We start from the raw sequence: 27619 nt of genomic DNA on the forward strand, positions 1-27619 counted from the left end.
GGCTGGAGGGGGGGCAGGGGGGGGGTGAGGGGGGGGCCATAGCGCTGGGGGGGCAGCACAGATAATCAATGCGCTTCATCTCGCTGAATTCCACAGGAGAGAGAGATTAAAGACCGATGGAAGCTCTCCTTACCTGACCATCTCTCACAAATACACCTGGAGTCTGAATGTAGAAATGTATTATATGTATATATCTATATATATGTAAATATAAAGTGTTTTCAACCACTGATTGATTAGACACAAGTTGACAGAAGAACAGCACTCAAACTGAATTGTTTTCCAATGCATTCAGATGTATTAAGATCATAGAAATCCTTTTTTGTCTTTTTCTACGACCCCAAGGCGTAAGGGCCTTGGTATTCAATCATATCGTATCCTGACGTTAATTATAGCCACATAAATTATCTCCCGACGTTGCTGTGGGGAGTTGGGTTCGGACGTCATCCGTGTATGTTTCCTAACACCCCAGCCCACGCCTGGGGATGAATCAATCAGGAGAACAATTAATAATTCATCTCCCTGACTCATTCGACTCTTCCTCTCTCTCTGCTGTGTGACCCTGGCTGTTATGACACACGTCGTCCAGGGTGATACAACTCTGCTGAGAGCAGCAGAAATGACAAAACTGAGTTATATATATATATATATATATATATATATATATATATATATATATATAGATAGAGAGAGAGAGAGAGAGAGAGAGAGAGAGAGAGAGAGAGAGAGAGAGAGAGAGAGAGAGAGAGAGAGAGAGAGAGACCCATCCTCCCTGGGGTTATTTTTCCACCACTGGTAAGGATAGGGGGTCTGTGTGTGTGTGTGTGTGTGTGTGTGTGTGTGTGTGTGTGTGTGTGTGTGTGTGTGTGTGTGTGTGTGTGTGTGTGTGTGTGTGTGTGTGTGTGTGTGTGTGAGACTGAGTGTCTTGCCATTGTCGTGTGCAGATCCTTCGCAGCCGTCCTCGTCGTCACACTCTTCCCCGCTGCCCGCCTCTCTCTGCCCACTCCCATCCTCCTCTTCCTCCTCTTCCTCCTGCTGGCCTCTACCTCTGCTGGCCCAGCCCAGCTCCCCCAGCAGGTCCTAGGAACACACACAAACGCACGCGCACACGCGCGCACACGCACACGCACAGACACAGACACAGACAAAGGCACAGACACACACACGCACGCACACACACACACACACACACACAAAGATACCGAAACACACACATACGCACACACAAACATACACACACACAACACACACACACACACACACACACACACACACACACACACACACACACACACACACACAGACACACACACACAGACACGCACACACACACACACACTATAAAATATATATAAAAAATACTATATTAAACAACAAGCAATATCACTCACATTGCCGGCAATATAGCAAACTATTTGAACCAGGGGCTTCAATGCCTCTATAACAATCAGTTACAGAAGCTTTGCATGCAGAGTGTTGCAGAGAGTTGTAGTGTATTCCCAAGGAAAATAGGACACTCTGGGCAATCTGCTTTGCATATTTGTTCATGATGCAACCGTGCACGCATAAATGAAATATGTGTGTGCTCCTTAGTGACTAGCAACAAAACACATCAATACACAAACACCAGCAGACAGAGGTCAGAGAGGAGATGCCAGGGTAATTGGGGCCAGCTTGTTTTTCTGAACTCGAACACTAAGGTGGTCTGATACGTCCTGCCATGGATAATGTGGCGCACTCTGAAGAGCCTAATGTTGATGTTCTGTACACCTGTTCTGAACTATTACATTTTTAAAAGAGGACAATGTCACAGGAATGATTTATTTCAATCAGGACTAGCTTTCAACAGTGCAGTTTATCGAATGTTAATAATGAACAACAACGACCAAGGATTCTGTTCCAATAAGAAAAAGTGCTTGCGAGAAATGTAATTTGAAGGCCAATGTGTGAGCCAGGTATTCTGTGAGATCCGATAGCTACGGCGAATCCAGCAGCAATAGACAAACACTAACTTACTTACTAAACATGGGCTACAGAAGTCCGAAACATGCATTGCTATCATACACAACGTGCATGACTAAACATAACAAGCTAAAATAACCATACAGAACATGTTAAACACGCCAACAAAACTATACACAACACACTTAAGACGAAGGCCAACCAGACCTTCCTTCTGAATTATTGGATATTATTTGGTCAATTCTCCTGTTTTAGACCATTTGGGGCGTTGCGTGTTGCCATTGGAGACGGGGATACGATGGTGTGATGTATTCAGTTGATAAAGCGAGCCTTCTGAGCCTTCTGTCGGGGGGGGGGGGGGGCTGTATAATAACACGCTGGAGGAGGAACACGGGCATGTCAGGTGGGGGTGAAGCCCAGAACAGAGGCAGAGCCCAGAGGAGGGTTCTCTGACAGCGCCGGGGGGGGGGGGGGGGGGGGGGGGGGGCTGGTAGTAGCCGACTACTACCAGCTAATGTAGTCGGCTTGGTGTTGTGGAGAACCCCAGCATGCCGGCCTATGTACATGCTGGAACACACACACACACGCACACACACACACACACACACACACACACACACACACACACACACACACACACACACACACACACACACACACACACACACACACACACACACACACACACACACAAATGATGCATCCATGATACTGAGTGATCAGATCGGGTTGGGTCTCTCTCTGTTTAACCGTAGCTTGAGCTGCTGCTATGGAATCCCGTGGTGAGCTTTAGGAGCGTCTTGTCCGCAGCGGGAACGGTGTCAGTAAGAGACGACAGTGAGCACTAAATGAATGCCAACAGGTGGGGCACACATTCACCCTAACCTCGAACCTCTAAGGAAAGGGTAAAGGCCCACAAGAGGCCAGCATCGGCAGCGCTCAGGGCGTGGCCGCACGGTGAAGCTCACAGCTGTGAGCCGTACTGAAGCAATCGTTGTGCTGGGGACGGGAGAGAGGAATGCTTTGGGGTGGGATCTAGTGATAAAATGAATCAGCTGCTAAGACAGCCCTTTCCTGGGCCTTTCACACCCGTCACCAACACATGGCTTCGGGATACTGTGATAAATCTCCAATAAAAAACAGATTATCCATGGAGATTGTGGAGATCTGTGCTGAAGATGTGGAACAGTACATGGGTGTGGAGTAGCTTAAGGTCCTTGACTCAGGGCTGGTAAACGAGGAACGAAGGACCCTGGTGACTAAATGCGTAGGAATGAGCCCATGCTTCGCTATCCTATGCTATTTAATGTGACTTTGTGCAACGTACACAGAAATGTAAGTGTTGCGCAATCCCCTAACCCCAACAACCACAGCTGGGTAGAGTGCTGTACAGATTTCTAGAAACACATTTATGGGGTTTGCCTTTTTTTAAGTAGGCATGTGAAATTTAAGGCATCACATCAAAGTCAGGTGTATAGTATACCTGTATGTGCAAAAACTAAAAAGAAAAAATGGCAAGTGGCAGGACAACAAAGGAGAGCCTCGATTGGTGGGAAGAACAACAATAACCTTTGTGCTGCTCTGAATTCATCTGAATTGGGTTACGATTTCTTTCAATGCGTTACAGACTCAATATTGTTTCTTCCATAGGGTGTTCTCAGGCTCAACATTGTGATTTTGTTTGTTGGCTCGACCTCAGATGATTCAGTGTGCCCTCACAAAACATAAATGTCTTTTATTGCCAAAAGTTCCCCATGGTCCAACTGTATAAACTCCTGAGTCTTACATCAAGCAGTGCAGCATTGCCCGATCCATTCTCCTTTCCTGCTCTGTACTATTGTCGTTCCCCATTATATTATTAACGACCTTCCATCTACAGCCTGAGGCCCAAAAACGGTCTCTATTGACACTGGATTGAATGTTGTAATCTGGGGAGAGTGGTATATCCTGTATAAACTCTGAAACGGACTCCTAACCTTTATCAGCTGCTCCAGCCTCTTTTTCGCCCCCCGCAGGCCAGCGTCGGTATTGCGTACAGACATCTCCGGGTTCTCTCTCTGGGCTTTGAGACTGCCGTCAACCACAGGACCTGTATAACTACAAAAAAACAAAAACATGGAATATGGAGATATAGACTTCATATATGAGTTGAACAAACATACACAAATCCAAAGAGTATTACTGCGGAGCTGGGTTGGTCATGACTTGTTATGGCCAAAGCGTCAACTAGATTTTCCCTGCTGCCCTGCTCACAAAATTACGCAAAAATGTTTTGCTTGGGAAAATAATGTTGCACTAAACACATATTGGAAATCAAAGATGATACCTTGGTATCAACACCGCACACCTCTCATTATTATTTTCATTCGACATATGTAAACTTTGATTATCTGTATTACATCATCTGGTGAGTTTGAAAGCTATGATTGCTTCTTTCAATCATCTGCACATGAAACGATGCAGAATTGGACGCTGTTAGAAGGAATGCTGGCTTCCACTGAAGACACAGATTGACCCAAACTGGAAACGTTGGGAGAAATCATCTGATATATTCCCCTCCTATTAAAATCAGATCCAGAGTAAAGAGGTGGTCTGTAATATGAGAGATGGACGTCTACGTTTGGTCGCTGTAAAACCTCCTCCAACATTCAGCTTGCTTCATTAGCGTCACAGTTTGGCGTTTACTGTCTAATTAAAATTCATTGATGTCAGCCAGGCAACATGTTCCACTGTGTAAGCCTTGTCCTATTGAGTATGACAGCTCCTTGTCTTTCCAACATCCCAAACAGAAATCCCCTTATTTGTATTCTGTCTGTCTCTTTACATTTCTGACTTTCTGGCGCGCCTGTCGCAAAAATTGCCTGTTCAGAGAATGTGGAGGCCGAGATATATATATATATATATATATATATATATATATATATATATATATATATATATATATATATATATATATAAATAAGAGAGAGCGAGAGAGAGAGAGAGCGAGAGAGAGCGAGAGAGAGAGAGAGAGAGAGAGAGAGAGAGAGAGAGAGAGAGAGAGAGAGAGAGAGAGAGAGAGAGAGAATCTGAGGGACGTTCTCATAAGTCCTGGGGAAGGATCCAGAATAAATCACCACCTCAGTGGTGATACCTCCCTGATGCAGCACAGCCCCATGGATGAGTTCGGACTGACACACGCCCACACGCACACGTATAACAAACATATGAATACATGAACGCAGGCATGCAAATTAACATACTGCACAAACACCTACTCAAAAATCTATTATCCCAGTTTAGCCCTGCACTGTAGGCAATATTTGAAAGGGTTTACCAGCATGCATGCCAAGGACACACACACACACACACACACACACACACACACACACACACACACACACACACACACACACACACACACACACACACACACACACACACACACACACACACACAGAGAGAAGAAGCTAATGTTGAAGAAGCCTGAGATAGTGATCTGAATTGAGAGTATGTGATTATTTAAACTGTAAATCTAGCCTCATTCCTGAGGATTAATATTATTTTCTCTATTATCTTGCGCTCGCGCTCGCTCTCCCTCCCCCTCTCCCTCTCCCTCTCCCTCTCTCTCTCTAAATACATTTATAAAAGCTGAGGTTGCATGATTTCCAAATGACCCATTTGGTGTTGAAAAATTCTGCACATAGAATTTAAGTTTGTCCAAGGTTATAAAACCTTGGTTAGCGAGTGGACCCCAGAATTTGTATTTGTGTAGGCTGGGTCTTCATCAAATATAATTTTTTCACTGTCAAGTCCCAGGTTTGAGAGAAGCTGTGCAGAACCAATATGTGCTGCTTTAGGCCTTCTATGGACAGCAGCAGGTCATCTGCAAACAACAGACTTTTGTAGCGTTATGCCCGGTGCTCCAGACTGGGACTCAAGCTTCTTAACTGTTTGTGTATGAATCCCATTACCTTATGCAGTTTGTTCCTTATCCTTTTTATTGTTATCTCTATATTTTTGGGGACAAATTGGGCTTGAAGGAGGAGGGTATATTCGATATACATAACATATAAAATTAAAATATACTACACATTATATCATTTGGAGCAGTTTCCCGTAGTTCAGATCACTGAAGATAATGGATCAATGTTGCCCTCTTGTGGCTAAAAACATATTACAAAAGTGGAGGCACTTTTAATATAGGTCTGTGTGGCTCAATTAGCTCAGAAAGGTCAGATGAGACAAACGGATCAATTGGAACCTAGCAATTATTCGTCAAACACACTTTTCACAAATCTACTTTTTACTTGCGCACACACACACACACACACACACACACACACACACACACACACACACACACACACACACACACACACACACACACACACACACACTACCAGGGAAGTGGGTCAGGGGGCTGGCTGAATGTGTGGTGAATAGAGGAGTGAATGGACGGATGAATGAAAGGATGGCTGGAAAGAAATGCATGGGAGACAGAGGCAAGAAGGAAAATGATCACGTCTATGTATTTGTATGTAATGTAGAACAGTGTTGGACATTTTTCTTGAAACGTTCTTTCACACACTTGGACCTCAAACCATTTGTCAGACTCCTCAATCAAATGGCATCTCTACCCTGGTTGGGTTAGGGGAATCCATCTGACCGTCAATCACAGCTGCGTGATGAAATTCAAAAATCTCAATGACAGAAAAACGTATGGAGGGAGCAAGACAGGGCAGGGATTTATTTTCAGAATCATGCTCTCACTTTTCTGCTCTCTCTTAACGACTCTCGAATCTTAACTTCAAACACCTTTGACGTTACAGACATACAAAGGGAAAAGGTCCCCAAAAGATAGAACGAGAACATAAACGACCCACCTTTCTACAACGTCCCGCCCGCTCCAGCAGGTGTGCTGGCCCACCTCGATCTCGCTCTCACACAACATCTCCGGCAGCTCGGAGAAGAACCACTGGTAGCGCTGGATGGCGCCCTCGAACTCCCTGGAGAAGAGGATAAAAGAGGGGAAATGAGTGACACTCTCATGTGTACATTTGAGACAGATGCAGGAATCTGAAAGTATTGTACTGGCCTGCAGCAGATACTGAGCCTTTTTAAAATTTCAAAGTCCAATCAATAAGGATGATGTAGCATCACAAAATACAACTAAATATGTTTAGATGATATAGCTTGATGGTCACGATACGACAGGTTCCTTAGTGTGCTCCTTCAATGTCATTAACTGTCATCAACGAACAAATGTCCAAGTTGAAGACGATACCTGGACAGTTTCTTCAGGCTGCGGAGCTTATCCCCTCTGGATCCTTTGAGAGGCAGGGACCTATGGGGACCGATAAACACACACTGGTTTGAATAGACTAAAGAATCAACATGAATGAGAAATTCATACACATTCCAAAATAATTAATTTCTCTTTTATTCCGTCATGCCGACTGTAAAGCTGACACTGACACAGAGAAACCAACGAACACTCAGAAACCCACCTTCTGGGGGCCGGCTGGGAATCCTGGGGGGTCTCAGGGCCGGGCGAGAGGGCCCAGGAGGAGGTCAAAGAGGTCGTCGATTTGACCCCAAATGTCAAGAATTCTGGTTCAGCTGAAGCAGCATTGTGTGTTTCTGTCTGCTGACCACACACCTTCTCCACCTACAGAAAAGTATAATTCTGAATATTTATAGATATATATTTATGTGTATGGGTGGTGTGTGTGTGTGTGTGTGTGTGTGTGTGTGTGTGTGTGTGTGTGTGTGTGTGTGTGTGTGTGTGTGTGTGTGTGTGTGTGTGTGTGTGTGTGTCCAGACAGAGTGCCCCGAGGGATCTACTCTCAGTCCTGAATGTTCTCCAGAATTTGGATTGCAACTCTATTGCTTTTTCCAACACTGTGTGCAGTTGTGTGTGTGTGTGTGTGTGTGTGTGTGTGTGTGTGTGTGTGTGTGTGTGTGTGTGTGTGTGTGTGTGTGTGTGCGTGTGTGTGTGTGTGTGTGTGTGCATGTGGATGTGTGTGTGTGTGTGTTTGTCATCTATTTGTCAAGAGATTAGCCACAGAAACTTTCTCATCACTCTTTCTCGGGTTGCATTCTGGGTATTGGTTGTCCCGCCAACGATACTCTTTGTCAAACCCTGAATCTGTATTCTCACACACACACGCGCACACACACACACACACACACACACACACACACACACACACACACACACACACACACACACACACACACACACACACACACACACACACACACACACACACACACACAAACAGACACACACACGCTCACATGCACACACACTTAGGAAACAACTAAATTCTCTAAGTAGGAATGTGTTTTTAGGAAGACCACGGCTCTTTGAAGACTTCAGACTACTGGAAAGACTTCATTTCTTCCTTCTCAATGCCAGGGCCCCGAGCAAACGACTTGTTAACTGTCAGCTCTATAGAAAACGGGATAAGTAGGTCCATAATGAATCAAATATTAGCAATCTGATCCATTATCATCCTGTATACAAAGCTCCTTTCTTTCTTCTTCTCTCCCTCCTTCCTCCCCCTCGCTGGCTCTCCTTCCTCCCCCTCTCTCCCTCCCTTCCTCCCCCTCTCTGGCTCTCCCTCCTCCCCCCTCAGCCGCTGAGCGTCTCCCCTCGGCCCTCCTCCGCTCACCGTGGCCGTGATGCGCGGCCCGTGCAGCTGGGCGTGCAGTATGGCGTCGTTGACGTAGCTCCGCACCGACAGCAGGGCCAGCTCCATGGTGTTGGGGCCGCTGCTAGCGGCTAGCATCGCGGCTAAGCGTTGTAGCAGCAGCACCGAGCTGGTCCAGGGGCCCCCCAGTTCAGACACCCCCACCTAGACACACAGCAGGACGAAGGGACGCAGAGATACGTGATGCGTGTCTGTGGACAGAGAGCCTGTAGGAGTTACTGATGCTTTAAGGTATCCTGTCCTGCCTTCTTAGGGACGTGACAAATATTTTTTTAGAAAGGGTGTGACAACCTGCTTTCTTCTGCTGGAAATCTCTTTGCTATTCTGATGCTTTCTTAAGTTCTGATAGTTCCCAATTTCAGTTCAACGGAATTAAATCAAATTATCTTAAATTAAATTTAATGTTATTGGCATGGCCCTTAATCACAGTCTTAAAGGGATTAAAATACCTTATATTTATGAAATACATACAAGAAAAACATTTGAAATAATTTAGTTCATGAAAATCAATATAAAATCAATATACTTTGGTGTGGATAATCAACAACAGTACAAACACAGCGCATCGTGTCTCAGCAGCACATGACAACAGAGCGGCGCATTCCTCTCGGCGGTCGTCCTTCTCTAAGAGCCTTCCCTGTGACGGACTATCTCCCTGACGTGGACAAACACTCCATCCTCTAGAGCAGCAGGCAGTCGATCTGAGCTGTCTGTGCCCCCCCCCCCCCCCTATTGCGTCTCAAGAGGTTAACGAGCATGGTTGCAATGGTGGCCGTTACAAGTGATTGGAGGTCGTCTACTGTTGACATGCACACACAAACATACACACACACACACACACACACACACACACACACACACACACACATACAAACACCCCCTCACAAACAGACAATTGCATGTTTGCTGTTGTATGCATGCTGAAATTTCACAATGAGATAAAAAAAATGCAATACTCCTAGACCACCCCACCCCCCTCCCTTCCCCCATCAACTTTGCATTTCTTTTTGTTCATAATTTGTTGATTGTTTCCTATGTAAAGCCCTATGATTGCGAGAAAAGCGCTGTAAAAATGCAATGTATTAATGTTATTAATCTCTACACACGCACGGTATCTACACACGCACCTGGCCGTGTGTAGATACCGCCCCTTTAACAGACGCACCTGGCCGTGTGTAGATACCGCCCCTTTAACAGACGCACCTGGCCGTGTGTAGAGACCGCCCCTTTAACAGACGCACCTGGCCGTGTGTAGATACCGCCCCTTTAACAGACGCACCTGGCCGTGTGCAGAGACCGCCCCTTTAACAGACGCACCTGGCCGTGTGTAGATACCGCCCCTTTAACAGACGCACCTGGCCGTGTGTAGAGACCGCCCCTTTAACAGACGCACCTGGCCGTGTGTAGATATACCGCCCCTTTAACAGACGCACCTGGCCCTGTGTACCGCCCCTTTAACAGACGCACCTGGCCGTGTGTAGAGACCGCCCCTTTAACAGACGCACCTGGCCGTGTGTAGATATACCGCCCCTTTAACAGACGCACCTGGCCCTGTGTACCGCCCCTTTAACAGACGCACCTGGCCGTGTGTAGATATACCGCCCCTTTAACAGACGCACCTGGCCCTGTGTACCGCCCCTTTAACAGACGCACCTGGCCCTGTGTACCGCCCCTTTAACAGACGCACCTGGCCCTGTGTACCGCCCCTTTAACAGACGCACCTGGCCGTGTGTAGAGACCGCCCCTTTAACAGACGCACCTGGCCCTGTGTACCGCCCCTTTAACAGACGCACCTGGCCCTGTGTACCGCCCCTTTAACAGACGCACCTGGCCGTGTGTAGACCCCCCGGTTCCCGACTCACCAGACATCCCCTCATGATGTTCACACACAGGCCGTTGCAGGGGCGGATCAGGGTGAGCCCCCGGCAGTGAGAGCAGTACTGCATCCGCACCAGGCCCCGCCCACACTCCCTGCCCAGCGCCACCTTGTCCGTGGCATTCACCACCTCCCCGGCCAATCCCAGCAGCCGGCTCAGCGCCCTGCCCGGCTCCAGGGCGCGTGATAGGCTGCCGATCAGCAGCCGGGGGTGGGGCCCGAACGGGCTGACGTCCTGCCTGGTCATGCGCAGGCACTCGTCCTGATTGGTGGAGGAGTGGGCGGAGGGGGGGGTCGTGTGGCCAATCCCGGGGTTGAGCAGGCGACGGTAGACCAATGGGAACAGGTCGTCGTAGAAACGGCGCACGGCGAGCTCCAGCGAGCTGCCGGCGTCCCCAGAGAGGTGCAGCTCGATGTCCTGGAACAGCCGGGCCACCAGGGGGCGACAGTCGGAGGCCAGGGCGGAGTAGGCGCTGTCCAGGAGTGTGCTGGTCAGGTTAGACGTGAAGGACGCCAGCGACAGGAAGGTCTCTGGAATAGGTGAGGAAGAAGAGAAAGACATTTTTTGTTAATTGCATGTTCTTCCAAATTCATACTGATATTTTCAACAGGAAGTTAGAAATGGGCTCATTTTGAGTTTTTTGAAGGATTGTCTTGTTCTCGTGTCAGTGTTTGAGGACGTTCAACATCTGTGTGTCAGCTGACTGACCATTCCAAATATCTGTCATGTTGGCCTCGTCAACCTTGATGTCAACTCAAGGCCAACCAGAAGTTCACGCCAGAATAGCCTCAAGCAAATCCCACCACTATTTTTACAATCACATCAGCCATAGCCAGATAGCAAAATGTGGTGTGTGCGTGTGTTTTGTGTGTATATGTGTGCATGAGTTTGTGTGCGTGTGTATTAGTGTGTGTCTGTGTGTGTGGGGGGGTGCGCGCATGTGTGTGTGTGTGTGTTTGTGTGTGTGTATATGTGTGCATTTGTTTGTGTGTGTGTGTATTAGTTTGTGAGTGTGTGTGTGTGCATGTGTTTGTATGTGTGTGTGCTTGTGCACAAGTGTGAAAGTTGTTTACTGTAAAGCGTGATGTCATTCTGATGGCATTTTGACAGAGGGGGGAGACAACTGGAGGAAGGGGAGAGAGAGAGACAGAGAGAGAGAGAGAGAGAGAGAGAGAGAGAGAGAGAGAGAGAGAGAGAGAGAGAGAGAGAGAGAGAGAGAGGATTAAACACAAAGGCCAACTCCTTCCAGAGGCCAACCTCTCTGTGACAGCGGCAGCGGCCATCGGTAAGCCTTTGCCTGCGTGTTTCTGACGGAGGTGTGTGCACGTGTCCGTGTCGTACACACGTAGCGACCCTGGCGGCCAAAGTGTTTCCATGTTGATGTAGATGCATGTTGCATGCACCTCATCCCTAACTCTCCACCTCAAGCTGGTGTGTAGTGAGCGTTCTGGCACCGATTGGCTGCCGTGCATCACCCAAGTGGGTGCTACATATTGGTGGTAGTTAGTGAGGTCCCCCCTTCACTTTAGGCGTCTTTGAGTGTTATTAATTAATATTATTCTTCATGTTTAACCTCTGTTTTCCTTTTACTCCTAGTCTGTTTTACATAGTTTTGAATGATGACTATATGCTCTGTAAGGTGACCTTGGGTGTCTTGAAAGGCGCCTCTAAATTAAATGCATTATTATTATTATTATTATGTTCCATGCTTCTGCTGTCAAGCCTGGTTTAATGCAACCTCCAACAAGGAAAGGGTTTGTATCAAACAACAAAAGTACGAAATCACCGGAAATAAGTGTGTGAGCAAACCAAGGAAAGGCCCTGGAGATAGATTTACCAATCTCACCCCGCATTAATTCTATGTTAGAATAGACAATAGAAGGATGAAGTCTAACATGGGGGAGGGATGGAGGAGTTTAGGGACATTCAACGGCGTTGTCAGGAGTGGGGGTTAGAAAGGCGAAAGACAGAAGAATGCTGATGCAGATGAGGGACCGCGAGAGGCTCAATGCTCTAAGCCCGGGATTGAAGGACGGCTTGGTATGTGTGTCTGTGTGTGTGTTTTCGTCATTCTGTGTGTGTGCATGTGTGTGCGTGTGTGTGTCTGTGTGTGGACGCTATTGTCTGTTTGCGTTCACGTTTCAATGCTGCATTAATGGGGAAGCATCGAGTGACATGGCTGAGATTATTTTGGGGGTCATGTGATAAGCTTTTCCCACTTTGTGATTGGTCGACAGCTGCGGCTCGGGTGTGTAGAGGCATGAGGGACTTAATGACATATTCATCAAGCACACCCTCACGCACACACACGATCGCACACACACACGCACACACGCTCACGCACACACGCACACAAAAATATACACATACACTCACACACACACATACACGCATACACACACACACACACACACACACAGGCACATACATATATAGACATATACACACACTCACACTCACACATGCACATACAAACACACACACACACACACACCTTGACCATGGTAGAGGAGTCATGTAAAGGGTAGGTTGGGAATAGCAGTACAGCCCCACTGGGCATGTCCGTGTGTCTTCACTTCAGCTCCCTCCGTAAACACCGGGCATCCACCAGGGACCACGGCGGCTTCGGGAAATTGGCCTCAGCTGTTCGTTGGAGCGCTTATTTCATTTCACCAAATATCTTCATAAATCAACTCCCCTCAAGTTCGGTTGGAAGCTTTTGGAATCCACAGAGCCTCTCTCCTCTGATTGGGCGAAGATGTTTGCTCTAATGTCCTGTCTTTAGGGCTCTGTGACACATGTCGAGGGTCAACACACAGAGGTTCACGAGGTGTACCAGTCTAGGGCCAGCTTATGTTTACTCACAGCAAGTAGCTGTGGAGCTGGACATGTTTTCTCATGTCTATTGGCCTTGTCTCATCAACTTTAACCATCAATTATAGGCGCGCGCACGCACACACACACACACGCACACACACACACACACACACCAACCCCACTGCTGGTGAATAGTGTTGAAAGACAAGTGGACAAGCAGAGTATTCTTCCTCCTATTCAGGCCAGCCCGTAAGAGACCGGCTGTTGCCCACGGCAACAACATTTTGCCACGGATACGTCCTGAATGTAAACATTCTCCCCCGCTCACCCTCTCATTGGTCAGGAACAAAACCTGATTATGGTGCAGACAGAGACGGAGAGAGATAGAGTGAGGGGGGCAGAGAGAGAGGGGGGCAGAGAGAGGGAGAGGGGGGGAGAGAGAGAGAGAGAGAGAGAGAGAGAGAGAGAGAGAGAGAGAGAGAGAGAGAGAGGGAGAGAGAGAGAGAGAGAGGGGGGGAGAGGGAGAGAGAGAGAGAGAGAGAGAGAGAGAGAGGGGGGGGGGAGAGGGAGAGGGAGAGAGAGAGAGAGAGAGAGAGAGAGAGAGAGAGAGAGAGAGAGAGAGAGAGAGGGAGGGAGAGGGAGAGGGAGAGAGAGAGAGAGAGAGGGAGAGGGAGAAAGGGAGCAGGGAGTTGCAACAAAGTTCTTTCTCCCGTCGCGTCCTCAGAGAGTTTGTTGCTCCCTCCCAGAGGTCCGTCGGACATCGGCTGTCTGTGTGGCAGCCGCCATGGCGCCACACAGACAGAACCGCATCCACGGCCGCATCGCAACACAACACTCACACAACAAACACAACACAACACAACACTCACACAACAAACACATCACAACACAACACAACACTCCCACATCACACACACACAGCACCACAACACTCACACAACACAACAAACACACACACAGCACCACAACACTCACACACACAACACACCACAACACACCACAACAAACACACACACAGCACCACAACACTCACACACACAACACAACACACCACAACACTCACACAACACTCCCTCATCACACCACAACACTCACACAACAAACACACACACACAACACAACACTCCCACATCACACCACAACACTCACACATCGCACAACAACACTCGCACAACACACCACAACACTCGCACAGAAAAAATAACAATGTCCAGCGTATTTTTGTTTGTTTTTTCCGAATTTTCTGAGGCTTCAATGCTGTCATCCAACATGGAGCGATCTTGAACGACCAAGTACCCAGACTCTGAAATGGCTTCACAGGGCGACACAATCACATCCACGGGCCAGAAGCCTCAAACCCCCCAAACAATACCCTCTGCGAGGGACGGGTAGGAGTGCAACAGTCGCAGAATGGGCAGACACATAATATACGTTTACAATACGTGTTTAGAATAAAAACACATATTTTTTTAGAATTGTTTATCCAATTAATGTACAAGCCACATCTGCCAATCCAACATTATAATTAATCAAAAGGTATTCTGAAGAACAGTTTGGTTAATTTGATAGCTGCTGTTCACCTGCATTATTCATCTTTCCGGTTCGTACCTAGAGACCATTGAGTGCGTCTCTCTCGCTCGCCTCTCACTTACATAATTGACTCATTAGCACATTAGGAGAACGAAAAAAAGTGGATTCAACCAATCCACTTTTCCTGTGGGCATTGCTAAATAAAGATACTAATCTAGGATAAAGATGTAGTGGAGTATTGGGAATAAGCACTTTACAGATATTGGTATTTCTATTGAAGTTTAAATTGATTTATAATCTTTAATTGTTAATATTTTCCTCCGAAAATTCAATTTGTGGACGGAAAGCTACTGATCCATTAACGGAAGGGTTAATTATATGATGGGGAAAAATGTGTAGTGCGTGGGTGTGTGCGTGCATGCCTTAGTAAGTGTGCATGAGAGGGTTCATAATTGTCTACAAAACAACGTCATGTCCAATGATATTGGATAATAACAACTCCTCTGCCAACCAACACACACACACACACACACACACACACACACACACACACACACACACACACACACACACACACACACACACACACACACACACACACACACACACACACACACACACACACACACACACACACACTCACACACACACACACACACACACACACACACACACACACTAACCTTGGAATGCCCTGCTGTGTCCGGCTAGCAGGTATTTCAGCTCAAAGCTGTAGGATCTGATCCTCTGCTGTGTCTCGGCGCGGACTGCGGTCATGTAGCTATCCTCCATCGGGCTGTTACAGCAGCTGGGGCCAGCGTGGCTACACACCTCCAGAGGCTCACCTGGGGGGGGGAGAGAGAGAGAGAGAGAGAGAGAGAGAGAGAGAGAGAGAGAGAGAGAGAGAGAGAGAGAGAGAGAGAGAGAGAGAGATCCAGTGAAGGGTTCATTTTAATTGTTATATAAGAATTTACTCAGACCTTCTAGGCCACAACATAAAGGTTGATGCAGGTGTGTAGGACATCCCAAGCCAAATTGAGAACCAGAGAACCTTTAAAAGGTCCAAAATAAAATGCAGACGCATCAACCCAAAGATGACGCTATATAATATAAACGCTATTGACCTTCTCAAATAAAACATTGCATCCAGTTAGTTGTTATAGTTTAGGCTAGCCGAGAATTGTACTAATGTTTTTTATTCAAGTAGAGTTCCATTAGGCCAAATGTTTTAAAAGCCAAAGTTACAATTTAACGTGTGTGTCACTCGTCTGCCCTCTACATGATATTAGTAATCTTTGTAATAAGGTGTTTCATTAATTGATAAGGCCTACATAAGAAGAATTTAATCTGAATAAATCAACTTGTTATCCAGAAATAAACGCCTCTCCCGGTGTGAGAATTAAATCAACATTGCAACATGTGCTTTAAATTCAACCTTTACACAATATAACAGGCCTATTACATACAGTAAGTCATATCTTCTTCATAAATAAGCCGATATTGATGGCATTGTTGGAGTCGGACATACCTATTTTGGGTTTGTTAGGCACCAACTCCACTGGACCTATTTGGCGCATCATGTAAGCAGTCTTCACCTCCAGACAGTCATCTGCATGCGCCGTGCAGCAACACGCAACCAGCATCCAATAGAGAAAGATAAACCGCAACAGGTCCGCGCTTTGGAAAGTTGAACGGGACATCGCACCATCTCAATGAGCAGGCAGGGGGAGAGAGGAGTGAGTGTGGTAGTTTGAGCCACTGGAAGTCCTCCGCCAATGGGATTACTCATGTGCCTAAAGATTGCAACCTGGAAATGTGAGAGCAACGAAGAGACCACCGCGGTTCCCTGGAGCCCGGAGTTATGGGGTTCAGCTGGGGGGGGTTCCCTCAGTGTCTGTCCGTCGCACGTACACGCGCGACGGACAGACACTCACATGCCCTTAACACGCAAATGCATAGACAGACTTGACCAAAACGGCGTCCCTCGCTTACAAACCCACTTCAGATTCGAAGGCATTCATTTAGGGTACATGTAATCAATTGCTTTTTGCATCTTTGTAAGAATATGATAAGTTAATCATGCGTTGTTTTTTTCTTATTTCTCTTTTAAGAATAGCCTGCAAAGGAACCTTGGCCCACATCCCGACCGTAATGAAAAAACAACAACACTCAATCCAAACTCATCCCCTTCGAGTCGCTTCAACCTATATCTGATAATGCAACGTTCTGGTATGATGATGTCCGATAAAGGCTTAACAACTAGAAGAAGAAACGGAACTTTCCCGTATGCTCACCTTGAAGTCCTACAACAGCCGGTGTAGGCTACTCTGACCAGAGACTGCTCAGAGTTTGGCTCCGTTCATTGAATAGAGAAAAAATAACAACATAATGTCCTCCCACCCCTAAATCATACACACTTTTATTTGAGACACACATTTGACATTCAATAGTAAACGAGAGAAACGGATCAATATTACGAGTAAAGACTAGGCAGCTCTCCATAGGCTGTGTAACATTGTCACATACCGACCGTGGCGGTTATTGCAAATAGGGGAGACGTACAAAATTGACTGAGTTTAACAAAGAGATTTATTATAAACAAGTGAATATAACATAGCATAAGGTATGGCGTGTGTATTCAATCTAGTCAGTGATGCAAGTGTGTGTGTAAGTAAAAGTGTATGGGTGTAGTGTTGTCAGGTGTAAACATAGGATACAACTAAACCAAAAGACCAAAGGAACAAACAATAAGTGGTGCCTCCCAAACGAGAACCACCCCGACACTGGGCTCACAGGTCTACTTAAATAAGCCCTGCTCAGGTGTTGTCAATAAGCTTGTTAAGCTCCCCTCGATAGGGTCGTGACAACATTATGTGTTTCATATATAAGCTGTAATCAACCGGCATTTGTCGGATAAGTAGGAAATCCACATCGCCATCGGAAAGCTGTAACGTCATAACGGTGATGAGACAGATAACACTGTCTAACGTTATTTATTACCTAGTCGTTAACGTTTCTGAGCCACAGGTTATTCATCCAACTAAAAACTGTTTATACATGTATAGATATTTGCCAATTTATTTGAATTGCTAGAAAGGACTGACTTAAACACCTCGGAAATGTTGGTAAGAAGTGAAGCGTAGCATTCTTCGTACAATTATTGGTAGCGATACGAGCGCTGTTTGGCCACAGCGTCGTATTCTTGGTAGCAGACTGAAATGTGACTGGCTCTACTGCGCACGTCGCCTGTGAGTCAAGGTCGAATCTACCAAGAATTGGCCAATCAGCGCTCGTATCATCTACTACCAAGAATTGGCCAATAAGCGCTCGTATCATCTACCAAGAATTGGTAGATGATACGAGCGTGTTTGTCGAGGTAAAGCACCAAGATATACCAAAAAACATGCTGATTCATCGTATCGAATCCCGGTAGATCCTAATTCGTTATGATCATAATATGACTACTGTACATTCATATTGTCAGAAACATGTCCAGATCCTTATGCAAACGAATAATAATGTTGTATCAAATATATATTGTATTGTAATAAAGAATGATAAATAAAGTTAGTCGAAGTAAAGTGCCATAAATACCGTAATATACATCCTGATCTCGTCGTAACGAATCCCGGTCGTTCTTAATTCGTTATGATCATAATATGACTAGGCCTACTGTACATTCATATTGTCAGAAACATGTCCAGATCCTTATGCAAACGAATAATAATGTTGCATCAAATCTTTGCCGGTCGTCGCTGTGTTCACCAATGAAACTAAACCATGCCGGTGTGTTTAGTGCCCGTTTTATTAAAGCATTAAGAGGCCATGTTAACAGTGATTATAGAGACGTTAATATCCCTGTAAAACATAGTGTCTAAGTGATCAGGTTCCTTATAAATGCTGTCCAAGCAATAATAATTAATACTGTCTGTTGTGCTTTGTTTGTTATGCATGGTAATATGAACGCATTTTGCGCTCTGCAATTAAATTCCATACCATTTTGATTATCAAAGGCATTGACAATTAATAGGAAGTTATGTAAAATGTATAAGCTAACCATTGTGATTAAGTAGGCTGGCATTATGATAAAGGGTATATAACTTGATTTGATTTTTTTTTTCTTACCTCGGAAATGTTGGTAAGAAGTGAAGTGAAGTGAAGTAATCAAATGAAAGGTGATTGGCCAATTCTTGGTAGATGATACGAGCGCTGATTGGCCAATTTTTGGTAGATTCGACCTCGACTCACAGGCGACGGGGAGCAGATTTGATTGGTCAACATATTAAGAAGATTTGGATCGCAAAATGAAATGGATTAATTCTAGTGGACAGTTAAATACATAAACAAAAGACGTATGCCCCGTGTGAGGCTCGAACTCACGACCTTCAGATTATGAGACTGACGCGCTGCCTACTGCGCCAACGAGGCTCCGAAAGTGCATGATATCTGTATCTAAAATAAAAATAAAATAGGTAAAACAATAAATACTATTTGTTTTAATACAAATTATTAAACTGCAGTTTTCGTTGGTTGATAGTGCACGACAAAAAGCACCTATTCGTTTTTTTTGTCGGCATACAAACTCGACGGCCCCTTTAAAAGTAATCTCCCGCGCTGCTGATTTAGCGGAAATGGGAACGTTCTCTATATAAGCGCGCCAACAAAGCCTGGGAAGAAACAAGCAGGACAACAGTGACCGTCCCGCCTCGCTGTGTAACATATCTACTGTTTCTGTCCCTCACCGCTCACAAACCAACACAACAAACAACAATGCCAGAGGAAACGTCCACCGCCTCCAGCTCGGCCGGGTAAGCCATGTTTCTGAGGTTTGATCGCGGTAATTTTGGAGAGGACTGCAAAACAAGGGTCACAGACTGTTAGCATGTGCCTGTGTTGATCTGCTAACGTTAGCGAGATAACATGGGTGGTTTGACTCTGCGGAAGTTAACCAGCCGATGTGGCCATGAACTCTGGATTGACCGGACAATAGTTCACTGAACAATAAGTGGCGGATGACTTTGAGTTGGAGTAGTGTGTCTCATGCTAACGTAGCTCGCTATCAATATGCGAACGGTGCCTCCGATACAGCCTGCAGGCTGATACGTGTGGCATTTGTACGGCTCATAGTACACGGATCCTAGTGATGAGTGTTTAACCAAGTCGGATTATTTGATATATATATATATACTAAAACCAAAACCTTGACTCCGCAGCATGGACGAGAAGCCCTGCTCATCCAGCGTTGTAGACAGGTGTGTATTTGTTTGTTGACATTTGTGTTTCTTCCGCCGGTTCTTTGCAGAAGTTACCCCTGCATTCATTTGCCATCGGAGTTTGCTTGTTTGCCTCATATCTGAATCGTTTTCTGCAGCTCAATCGACGTTACTGAAGAAGCGAAGAAACTGATCGGCACAGGAAACCGTCACCTGGTGATGGGCGACGTGGTTTCAGCCGTCAATGTCTTCCAGGAGGCTTGTGGAATGCTGTAAGTGTTTAAACTGTTGGTATTGATGTGTTTATGCTCGCCTTGGCTTTGGATCTGTCCATTATAATTATGACCTTGGGACTAAATCTTTTTTTTTATATCAATGTTCTGTAGGGCTGCGAGGTATGGGGACACTGCCGAAGAGTGTGGAGAAGCCTTCTTCCTTTGTGGGAAGTCTCTACTAGAGTTGGCCAGGTTGGTTGGGTATACTTTGTTTACGTTGGTAGTAGTACAAGCCTACATTGTTGGCATGATCTGTTGAACAGACGCAACATGTGGTTTCTCTACAACCCTGATTTGCAAAAACGTTTAAAACGAATAATTTATTTTCAGTAACTTGCACTAGAATCAACCGTGGCTGGTACCACTACCACTTCAGCACTTTACACTTGCACTTTACTACACCTCATTACTTGTTACCACTGTTTTAGTTTCTGTTATTACTTACTTTATTTTATTTATTGATCTATGCTTTTGTTACATATTTGTATTTACTTCATCTTGTATTATTGTTGCGGCTATTTGGCTGTTGAGGAACCAAGACTAAGAATTCCCTCTTGTGTACTCTTACAATAAGATGTAATAAAGTGCTTCTGCTGTCCCAGGATGGAGAACACAGTCCTCGGTAACGCGCTAGAGGGAGTCCCACAGTCGGACGAGGAGGAGAAGCCCGTGAGCGAGAACATCGAGAGCGCCAACAACCTGGACGGTTCGTACAACTCATTGTATAAACGCGACGCATTATGTTTTAAAAAGCGTGTCGACTGAAACTAAACTCTCTTCAAAGTGGCCCCTACAGTTTTTGACTTATCTTAAGCTTGTGTTTGGCGTACTGCCCACTGAGTCAGACCTTCCTCGCGTGTTCTTCCCTGGAGCAGAGGACACCAGGGATAAGCTGCGCAGGCAGGTGTACGAGGCCATGGCCGCTGACAAAAAGCCAGAGGACTCTAAGCCCACAGCAGAGTCCAAGGTGGCTGCAGGGCTGGAGTGTGGCAGCGCTGTAGCCGAACCCCTAGAGGAACAAGGGTCAGGGGAGGGGCCAGGCTCTCCAGCCAGGGTGGTGGAGCCTGCTGTTGGCGCGGAGATGAAGGGAAAGGAGGTTGAGCAGATTCCAGTCGCTCCGGCGACTGGTGAAGGCGACTTGTCTGCTGCCAATGAGAGTGCTGACAATGACAAGAAGGTCTTTGATGAAGACGAGGACAAAAATGCCGAGGCTGAGAGCGGAGAAGGCAATATATCTTTAAACGTAGAGCACTTGTCGGGTGGAATTTGTTTATTCACAGTAGTCTGGTTTAAAAAAAGATGTGAGACTGATGGTGGAGTCACGTGAGGGAATGGCTGTCTGATTTATAAAAGCATTGGACCAACTTCACTAGGCTTTATGGTCTTATACCCTCGTGCTTGCCCATTTTCAAACTTGTACTTATTTTAAGTCTCCTGGCTTTCTCAGACGATGACGATGATGATGACGACGAGGATGAAGCAAATGCTGACGACGCGGTACGTTCTGTCCTTGACTCGATGTGACTTTCACTTGGGTTGAACTTTGCTTTGAGACGTGTATTGTGTATTCAACAGGAAGATGAGGATGTTGGGAACTTGCAGTTGGCGTGGGAGATGCTTGAGGTGGCTAAATTCATCTACAAAAGGTACAGTCCCTGCAAAGCTTCAGTTAAGGGAACGTACCGATTTTTAATGTGAGCTGCATTGTTTTTTTGCCGACATTGACTCTCTGTATTTCTTGACAGAAAAGAGAGCAAGGAGGATCAGCTTATGGCGGCGCAGGCCTACCTGAAGCTGGGAGAAGTCAGTGTTGAGTCCGGTAAGCTCAACATGGCAGTTCTCATCTTCCGACCCTTTGACTTCATGTCAAAGTGTCTCCTTGTGCGTTCAATAATTGTTCCATTGCCCTAAAAAAAATTTGTTGGCTAAATAAAGACACTTGGAGCACTCTTTGCTCAACCACTGCATGTCTTTTACAAATGTGTTCAGTTAGCATGAGTTCATCTTCGACGCCTATTGAGTTAAAGGTCGGTCTCCGCTTTCCTAGGAAACTACCCCCAGGCGCTGGAAGACTTCCAGGAGTGCCTCACCCTGCAGCTGAAGCACCTGCCCCCCAGCAGCCGCCTGCTGGCGGAGAGCAACTACCACGTGGCCCAGACGCTGTGCTACATGGACGCGTACAGCCAGGCCATCGAGCACTACAACCGCTCCATCGAGGTCATCGAGAACCGCCTGGGTAACCCGTCTCGTCCGTTCTTTGGGCCTCGCCGAGACCTGTGTTGACATGGCGAAGGATTCCTCTGCTGAAAGGGGTTTTTGGTCTTTATTTTTTTATGTGCCCCTTGGTGTGTCTCAGCCGTGCTGCAGAAGGTGATCGACGCGGCCGAAGGAGCCGAAGGAGCCGACGGGGCGGCGAAGGAGAAGACGGAGCAGGAGGAGCTGAGGCAGCTGCTGCCCGAAGTCACGGAGAAGGTCGCCGACGCCAAGGAGAGCCAGAGGGCGGCCAGCCTGGCCATCAGGCAGGCACTGGTGGGTAGATGTCTGAACGTCTGTTCAGCGTTAGTTTCCTGTTGCGGACTCTTTTGCGTTACTTAGTGGGTGAGGGGTTGACCGCAGAACACATAATGGTTCATGGAGCTATTTGTCAACCTGACTTACCTTTTGGCCAAATGTCTTCCAGGATGGGGCCTCGACGTCCTCTGGATTCTCAGCTGAGAACGGTGGCCCGTCTTCGTCGTCGTCATCGTCCGCGTTTGCCTCTGCCAGTCAGGTAAGCGGTGTGTTGGAGCCCCTGAATATTGACCCGTACAACGACAAAGCCTCGAGGAAGACTTGACACTGTTGTCTTCGTCCCTCCAGATCTCCACAAGGCCTTTCGAGGGGGCCTCGTCTTCAAAATCGACCTCAGACATTTCCCATCTGGTCAGGAAAAAGGTACGGCTAGATATCAACGCAAGCTTTTTACTGATGTATTGGCCTGAAGGCCAATCACGATAACAAACTTGTCAATTGGAATACATGGATTGCAAAAGCTCTTCAATACATGCACATAATTTTTTAAGTTTTAACTCTTGACACTGAAACAGTTTATTCATGGCTATATAAAGCCATTGGACTTTCTCATTTGTTCAACCCGTTTCCTCTGTCGGCCGGTTATTATTCTGCATCCCTACAGAGGAAGACTGACGAGGAGAGCTTAGTGAAGGATGCAGACGCTAAGCAGCCAAAGCAGGAATCAACGGTTAATGGCGGCAGCTCCAGCTCCAGCTCCAACGGCAAAGGAGTGCAGGAGAAGGAGGCAAGTTATGGGCTTTAATATTGCATCTAACATGTCAACATGGAATTTACTGCCCCTGGCAGTTGGATGATGGTCTTGGCGAAATGCTTCAGCTCGTAACATTAGAGATGGCTATCTAATGTTTTCCTTCTTGGTTTACTTTCTGTTTAGCCCGCCGAAACATCGGCCTCCAAGTCCTCAGAATGATGAGCCCCTCGTCTGATATTCAACCTGCACTGAACGTCTGTCGAGATCCCCCCCCCCCCCCCCCCCCTCACCAACACACCCTTGGTTTTGTAAATAAGTTATTTTCACAGATTTGTCTGTCCAGGTTTTGTATACTTGTAGTAAGAAAATAAAGGATATTTGCAAATTCAAATGTCTTTGTTTAGGTTTTTTGATACATTTGAACGAAATGTTTTTCTCATTACCTGCACTTCAAGACAATATTACTGATGCACTTTTTAAAATTTAAATTGATTAAAGCAATTTGCTCATGTGATGCAGTCATATCGTTAATGGATGGACATTACCGTTAATCTCATCCAAATGTGATTTAGATATAAAATTGAGATTTGACATGGATATTGCAGTGCCTTTTGGAGGGGCTGTTATTTACTAAATATGGGAAGAATGAAGCAAAGCTTGAGCTTAATCTGGAACAAACCTGACGTCATCCAGCCCATCTGAAGATTTCCGCTCACCAAACACTACTTTTTTTATTCAATAGCTTTTTTACGTTCAACCAAGAAGATGAATTGCGGTACTCTAAACCAACAAGCTGTACATCATTCTAAAAGATTATTGCAGATGCTAGAAACAATGAAACGACTGATTAGGTTTACTACGCTGATTTTAGATAACACTCTTGATCACTTAATTGCTCACATTAAAGAAAATAGTCATATTTTATAACTTGGGCTTTAACAGACGTGTTATTCCAACAGCTATACATAAAATCGACCAACGTTTTTTTATATTGCGTGTTGAAACGAGCCTGGAACTCGAGCATTACATTGCTGTAGCTTTAATTGTAATTTGTAAATATCACTTACAATCTTAAGGCCAAATTATTTGTGAAATTATGCATCTGAAAATTAAGGCATTAAAATGTTATACTGGTCCAAATTATTTTATGAATATGCTGTCGCAGACCTTCCTTGGAACAAAAAGGTGGGAATCGCTGCTCCACGACATACTTGCAGTGTTCAGTTGACGGAGTTTATATTGGGTTTTGGCGCCCTCTTCTGTTCAGAGTCGGAACTTGAACCGTCGTCTCTCCCGGCAGCCACCGCGGCTCTTCCACTAACAACATGGACGAAGATGGAGGAACAGCAACACGTATTCAACGACCTGCGAGAAGTCGAGTCTTTTATAGAACAAAACGAAGCCGCCACCATGACTAAGTTTGTGGTGTACGGGACACATGCTTCGTTTTTTGATAATAGTAAGTAACAAGGTTATTTAGCGACGGATACATTGAATTCAAGCGAAGTTAGGTTGTAGTGAGTCGTAGCCAGCTCATGTTATCTAATTCTACTAGTCCTCCACTGTGGGTCGTTTCAGATGTTTAACTGATCAGGCTTTGCTAATCCAACATGCAGTGTGGCAACCGACGTCCAACACCCGTGTGTTCTGGGAGTGGAGTAGGGGAGAGGGCACCCCGACCATCGCCTTCACCGGCACCCCGTTCATGTTCATCGGGACGAAGGAGATGGGATGTCATCTGGGGAGAGACATCTCCGAGAGCAAGAAGCGGAAGGATAAACCCGACTTGTTGAATGTAGGTAATGCTCTTTTGTGTAGGTAAACCAATGGACCCTCCTTTAGTGTTTATTGGTGGTTACTTTGATAGCGATCCTCATCTGGTGACTGACCCTAAACCCCAACACATTGAGATGTTTATCTCAGGGTAGGGGACCATCTAAATCACAGGACATGACTAACATCACAGAACATCACAGGACTTGACTAACCTTTGACAGATAACGCCATTAGTGAGAATATGAGGGTATTTGTCTTCTAATCACACCGTGTCCGGATAGGACAGGACAGGATATGTCTTACAATCGATACTTGTATCACGCCTCACCCGAAAATGTATAGATAATCGAAAGGAAATAGATTGATTATAACGAGGAAGTCGAGCATGTTGAAAAAAAAAAATTTGATTAAATTGAAAGTCCTCTCCCAATATTTGCCCTCTTGAATAATGCACTGATGCTTTGTCTATACGCTGAGAGGCAAGCATTCAAACGCATTTCTGGAGAAACAAACATTTAAACCCCATTCTTGTGTCGTAGGTTTTAACAAACAATTTTGTTTTCTCTCCTACAATTCATCGTAGGATAACGCCGGTACCAGGAAACGAAGAAAGCGTAAGAGTGTGCAAGATTGCAAAAAAATCGGCTGTCCTGCAATTCTGACCGTCACCAGAATCGCAGCTTTCCCCCAGTTCAAGGTGAGCCCCCATAGTGATGGACCTTTGGTCATTTTCACTAAATATGCAGAATCACTTTCTCCTTTTCAACATTGTACCATAGCAAACTATCACAATTCATCATTGGATCATTCCCACCCCTCATTCGCACTTATTGTATGTCGTACTTAGTTGTGTAGTATCTAGCTGTCTTTGTTGTGTACGGCACTTGGTTCTATGTACATCCTTACTGTACAGACAGCAATATATATTTGTTTCTCATTCTTCGGGCAAATGTACTTATTGTAAATTGCTTTGGATAAAAGCGTCTGCTAAACGCCCGAAGCTTGTGATTGTGATTTACAAATTGCCTTTCCATTACAGATTGTGGACAATAAGGACCGGACAAAGCGGGCGGCTTCAGCCCGGCTGAAACAGGCCCTGCAGAGAGACCCCGTGATCTGGGAGAACGTTTACATCATCAAGACTCCGTCGCCAAGCGCCCACACGGGCCACGCCGTCAACGGGGAGCTCATATGGTCCAGGAAGACGTTTGTGAGGAAGGAATGTTCTGATCTCCTGAAACACCTCACGGAGAAGGTGCATCTGGTGGAGGAGCAGAGGGGGCTGGAGCACATCAAGAAGAAGCTGCTGGATCTCATGGACGACGTTCAGCCCATGATTCCACTCGAAGCTCGGATTCCTCTGAGTGACGTTTGTGAGGGAGAGAAACGACTCAAAGGCTCGTCCTCCAAAGCAAAGACTGTGGGCGGCCTGAACACGAACTCAGTCAACTGTGGAAGCACTGAGGTCCACCTGCAGGGTAAATGTCAAATGGAAAGCACCAATCCAGCCTGAACGAAGGACCAGCCAATAGCCATACCAGCAGCCTGGCTGCCCCTGCTGGCCTGCGACCCAAACACCAACAACTAAATCTAGATCATGATCAGTGACACATTAGGAATATCAAATATTGTACTTATTTTATCTGACTCAACTTAATTTGTCAATGAGGCAAATTCATTTTTTATTTGTGTATCCTATAGACCGAGGAGGGACACATTCCTGCCTCCCAACATGGTTGGTTCATGTTCTGATTATGTTTGATGGAGGTGAATCTAGTTGACGTCCTCCATTTGAATTCCACTCCCGGAGGTTTTCCTCAACAGCCGTTCTAGCCACTGTTCCAATACAGTCAATTTGGGATTAGCCATCGTATGGCCCTGCGACTGAAGATGCCTGGCTGAATTATTTAATTTCATTAGTGAAGGTCTAAAGGGTTGACTCATTTCACACAGTATTCCACCCGCTTGACCACTGCTAGACTTCCGCTCCAAGTTTAAGTGAAGCAATAGAAGAAAATAATTTGAACGGAGCCACTGAGCTGAACAATGCATAGTATAGCTTATTGGGGAAATGATTGTGCTGTGTCAAAACATCTCCCGTACTGCCATTATGCTGTAACAGTAATAAATTAGTTATGTTCTTTGCACATAAGTCCCCCTTCATCTTGCTGTCATCTTTGCCAAATGATCATCTGACTAATTGACT

General features: G+C 45.9%; 3 protein-coding genes and 1 non-coding gene across 6 annotated transcripts in view; 2 read left to right on the forward strand and 2 right to left on the reverse strand.

Annotated features, from left to right (window-relative positions):
- Positions 1-16742, reverse strand: part of LOC115556361 (glypican-5) — a 26478-nt gene extending 9736 nt beyond the window's left edge. The window contains exons 1-9 of the mRNA XM_030373567.1: positions 16413-16742; positions 15568-15729; positions 10523-11067; positions 8622-8804; positions 7452-7612; positions 7229-7288; positions 6828-6950; positions 3939-4059; positions 930-1080 (exon numbers count right to left, since the gene is read on the reverse strand). Of these exons, the coding sequence (XP_030229427.1) occupies positions 930-1080; positions 3939-4059; positions 6828-6950; positions 7229-7288; positions 7452-7612; positions 8622-8804; positions 10523-11067; positions 15568-15729; positions 16413-16584 (1678 nt within the window). The 5' untranslated portion in view covers positions 16585-16742. The remainder of the gene's footprint in view (positions 1-929; positions 1081-3938; positions 4060-6827; positions 6951-7228; positions 7289-7451; positions 7613-8621; positions 8805-10522; positions 11068-15567; positions 15730-16412) is intronic.
- Positions 16743-19239: 2497 nt separating this feature from the next.
- trnam-cau (transfer RNA methionine (anticodon CAU)) lies at positions 19240-19312 on the reverse strand. Its single transcript has one exon. It is a non-coding gene; the product is annotated as a tRNA-Met (tRNA).
- Positions 19313-19457: 145 nt separating this feature from the next.
- nasp (nuclear autoantigenic sperm protein (histone-binding)) lies at positions 19458-24028 on the forward strand. 2 transcript variants are annotated; one of them, XM_030373283.1, is made up of 15 exons: positions 19458-19692; positions 20098-20136; positions 20256-20369; positions 20484-20564; positions 20975-21078; positions 21248-21598; positions 21820-21869; positions 21948-22018; positions 22118-22191; positions 22420-22608; positions 22729-22901; positions 23053-23142; positions 23232-23306; positions 23548-23670; positions 23821-24028. In XM_030373283.1, the coding sequence occupies exons 1-15, from the start codon at positions 19655-19657 to the stop codon at positions 23854-23856; spliced, it is 1608 nt and encodes a 535-aa protein (XP_030229143.1). In that variant the 5' UTR covers positions 19458-19654; the 3' UTR covers positions 23857-24028. The 2 variants fall into 2 exon arrangements, with proteins under 2 accessions (XP_030229143.1, XP_030229144.1); XM_030373284.1 differs by lacking the exon at positions 21248-21598.
- Positions 24029-24935: 907 nt separating this feature from the next.
- Positions 24936-27576, forward strand: LOC115555633 (uncharacterized). 2 transcript variants are annotated; one of them, XM_030372605.1, is made up of 4 exons: positions 24936-25096; positions 25254-25432; positions 25997-26110; positions 26453-27576. In XM_030372605.1, the coding sequence occupies exons 1-4, from the start codon at positions 24973-24975 to the stop codon at positions 26924-26926; spliced, it is 891 nt and encodes a 296-aa protein (XP_030228465.1). In that variant the 5' UTR covers positions 24936-24972; the 3' UTR covers positions 26927-27576. The 2 variants fall into 2 exon arrangements, with proteins under 2 accessions (XP_030228465.1, XP_030228466.1); XM_030372606.1 differs by having other exon boundaries at positions 24941-25096; positions 25232-25432.
- The last annotated feature ends 43 nt before the right edge of the window (positions 27577-27619 follow it).

Source organism: Gadus morhua, chromosome 12 (genome assembly GCF_902167405.1).
Source record: "Gadus morhua chromosome 12, gadMor3.0, whole genome shotgun sequence".
NCBI lineage: Eukaryota > Metazoa > Chordata > Actinopteri > Gadiformes > Gadidae > Gadus > Gadus morhua.

Excerpts from the sequence above, each read along its gene's own strand:
- nasp (XM_030373283.1), top strand. The coding sequence starts at position 19,655 with ATGCCAGAGGAAACGTCCACCGCCTCCAGCTCGGCCGG. Across the intron at positions 19,693-20,097 it reads ACCGCCTCCAGCTCGGCCGG|CATGGACGAGAAGCCCTGCT; the intron begins GTAAGCCATGTT and ends TTGACTCCGCAG. Across the intron at positions 20,370-20,483 it reads CAGGAGGCTTGTGGAATGCT|GGCTGCGAGGTATGGGGACA; the intron begins GTAAGTGTTTAA and ends AATGTTCTGTAG.
- LOC115555633 (XM_030372605.1), top strand. The coding sequence starts at position 24,973 with ATGGAGGAACAGCAACACGTATTCAACGACCTGCGAGAAGTCGAGTCT. Across the intron at positions 25,097-25,253 it reads TGCTTCGTTTTTTGATAATA|TGTGGCAACCGACGTCCAAC; the intron begins GTAAGTAACAAG and ends TCCAACATGCAG. Across the intron at positions 25,433-25,996 it reads ATAAACCCGACTTGTTGAAT|GATAACGCCGGTACCAGGAA; the intron begins GTAGGTAATGCT and ends AATTCATCGTAG.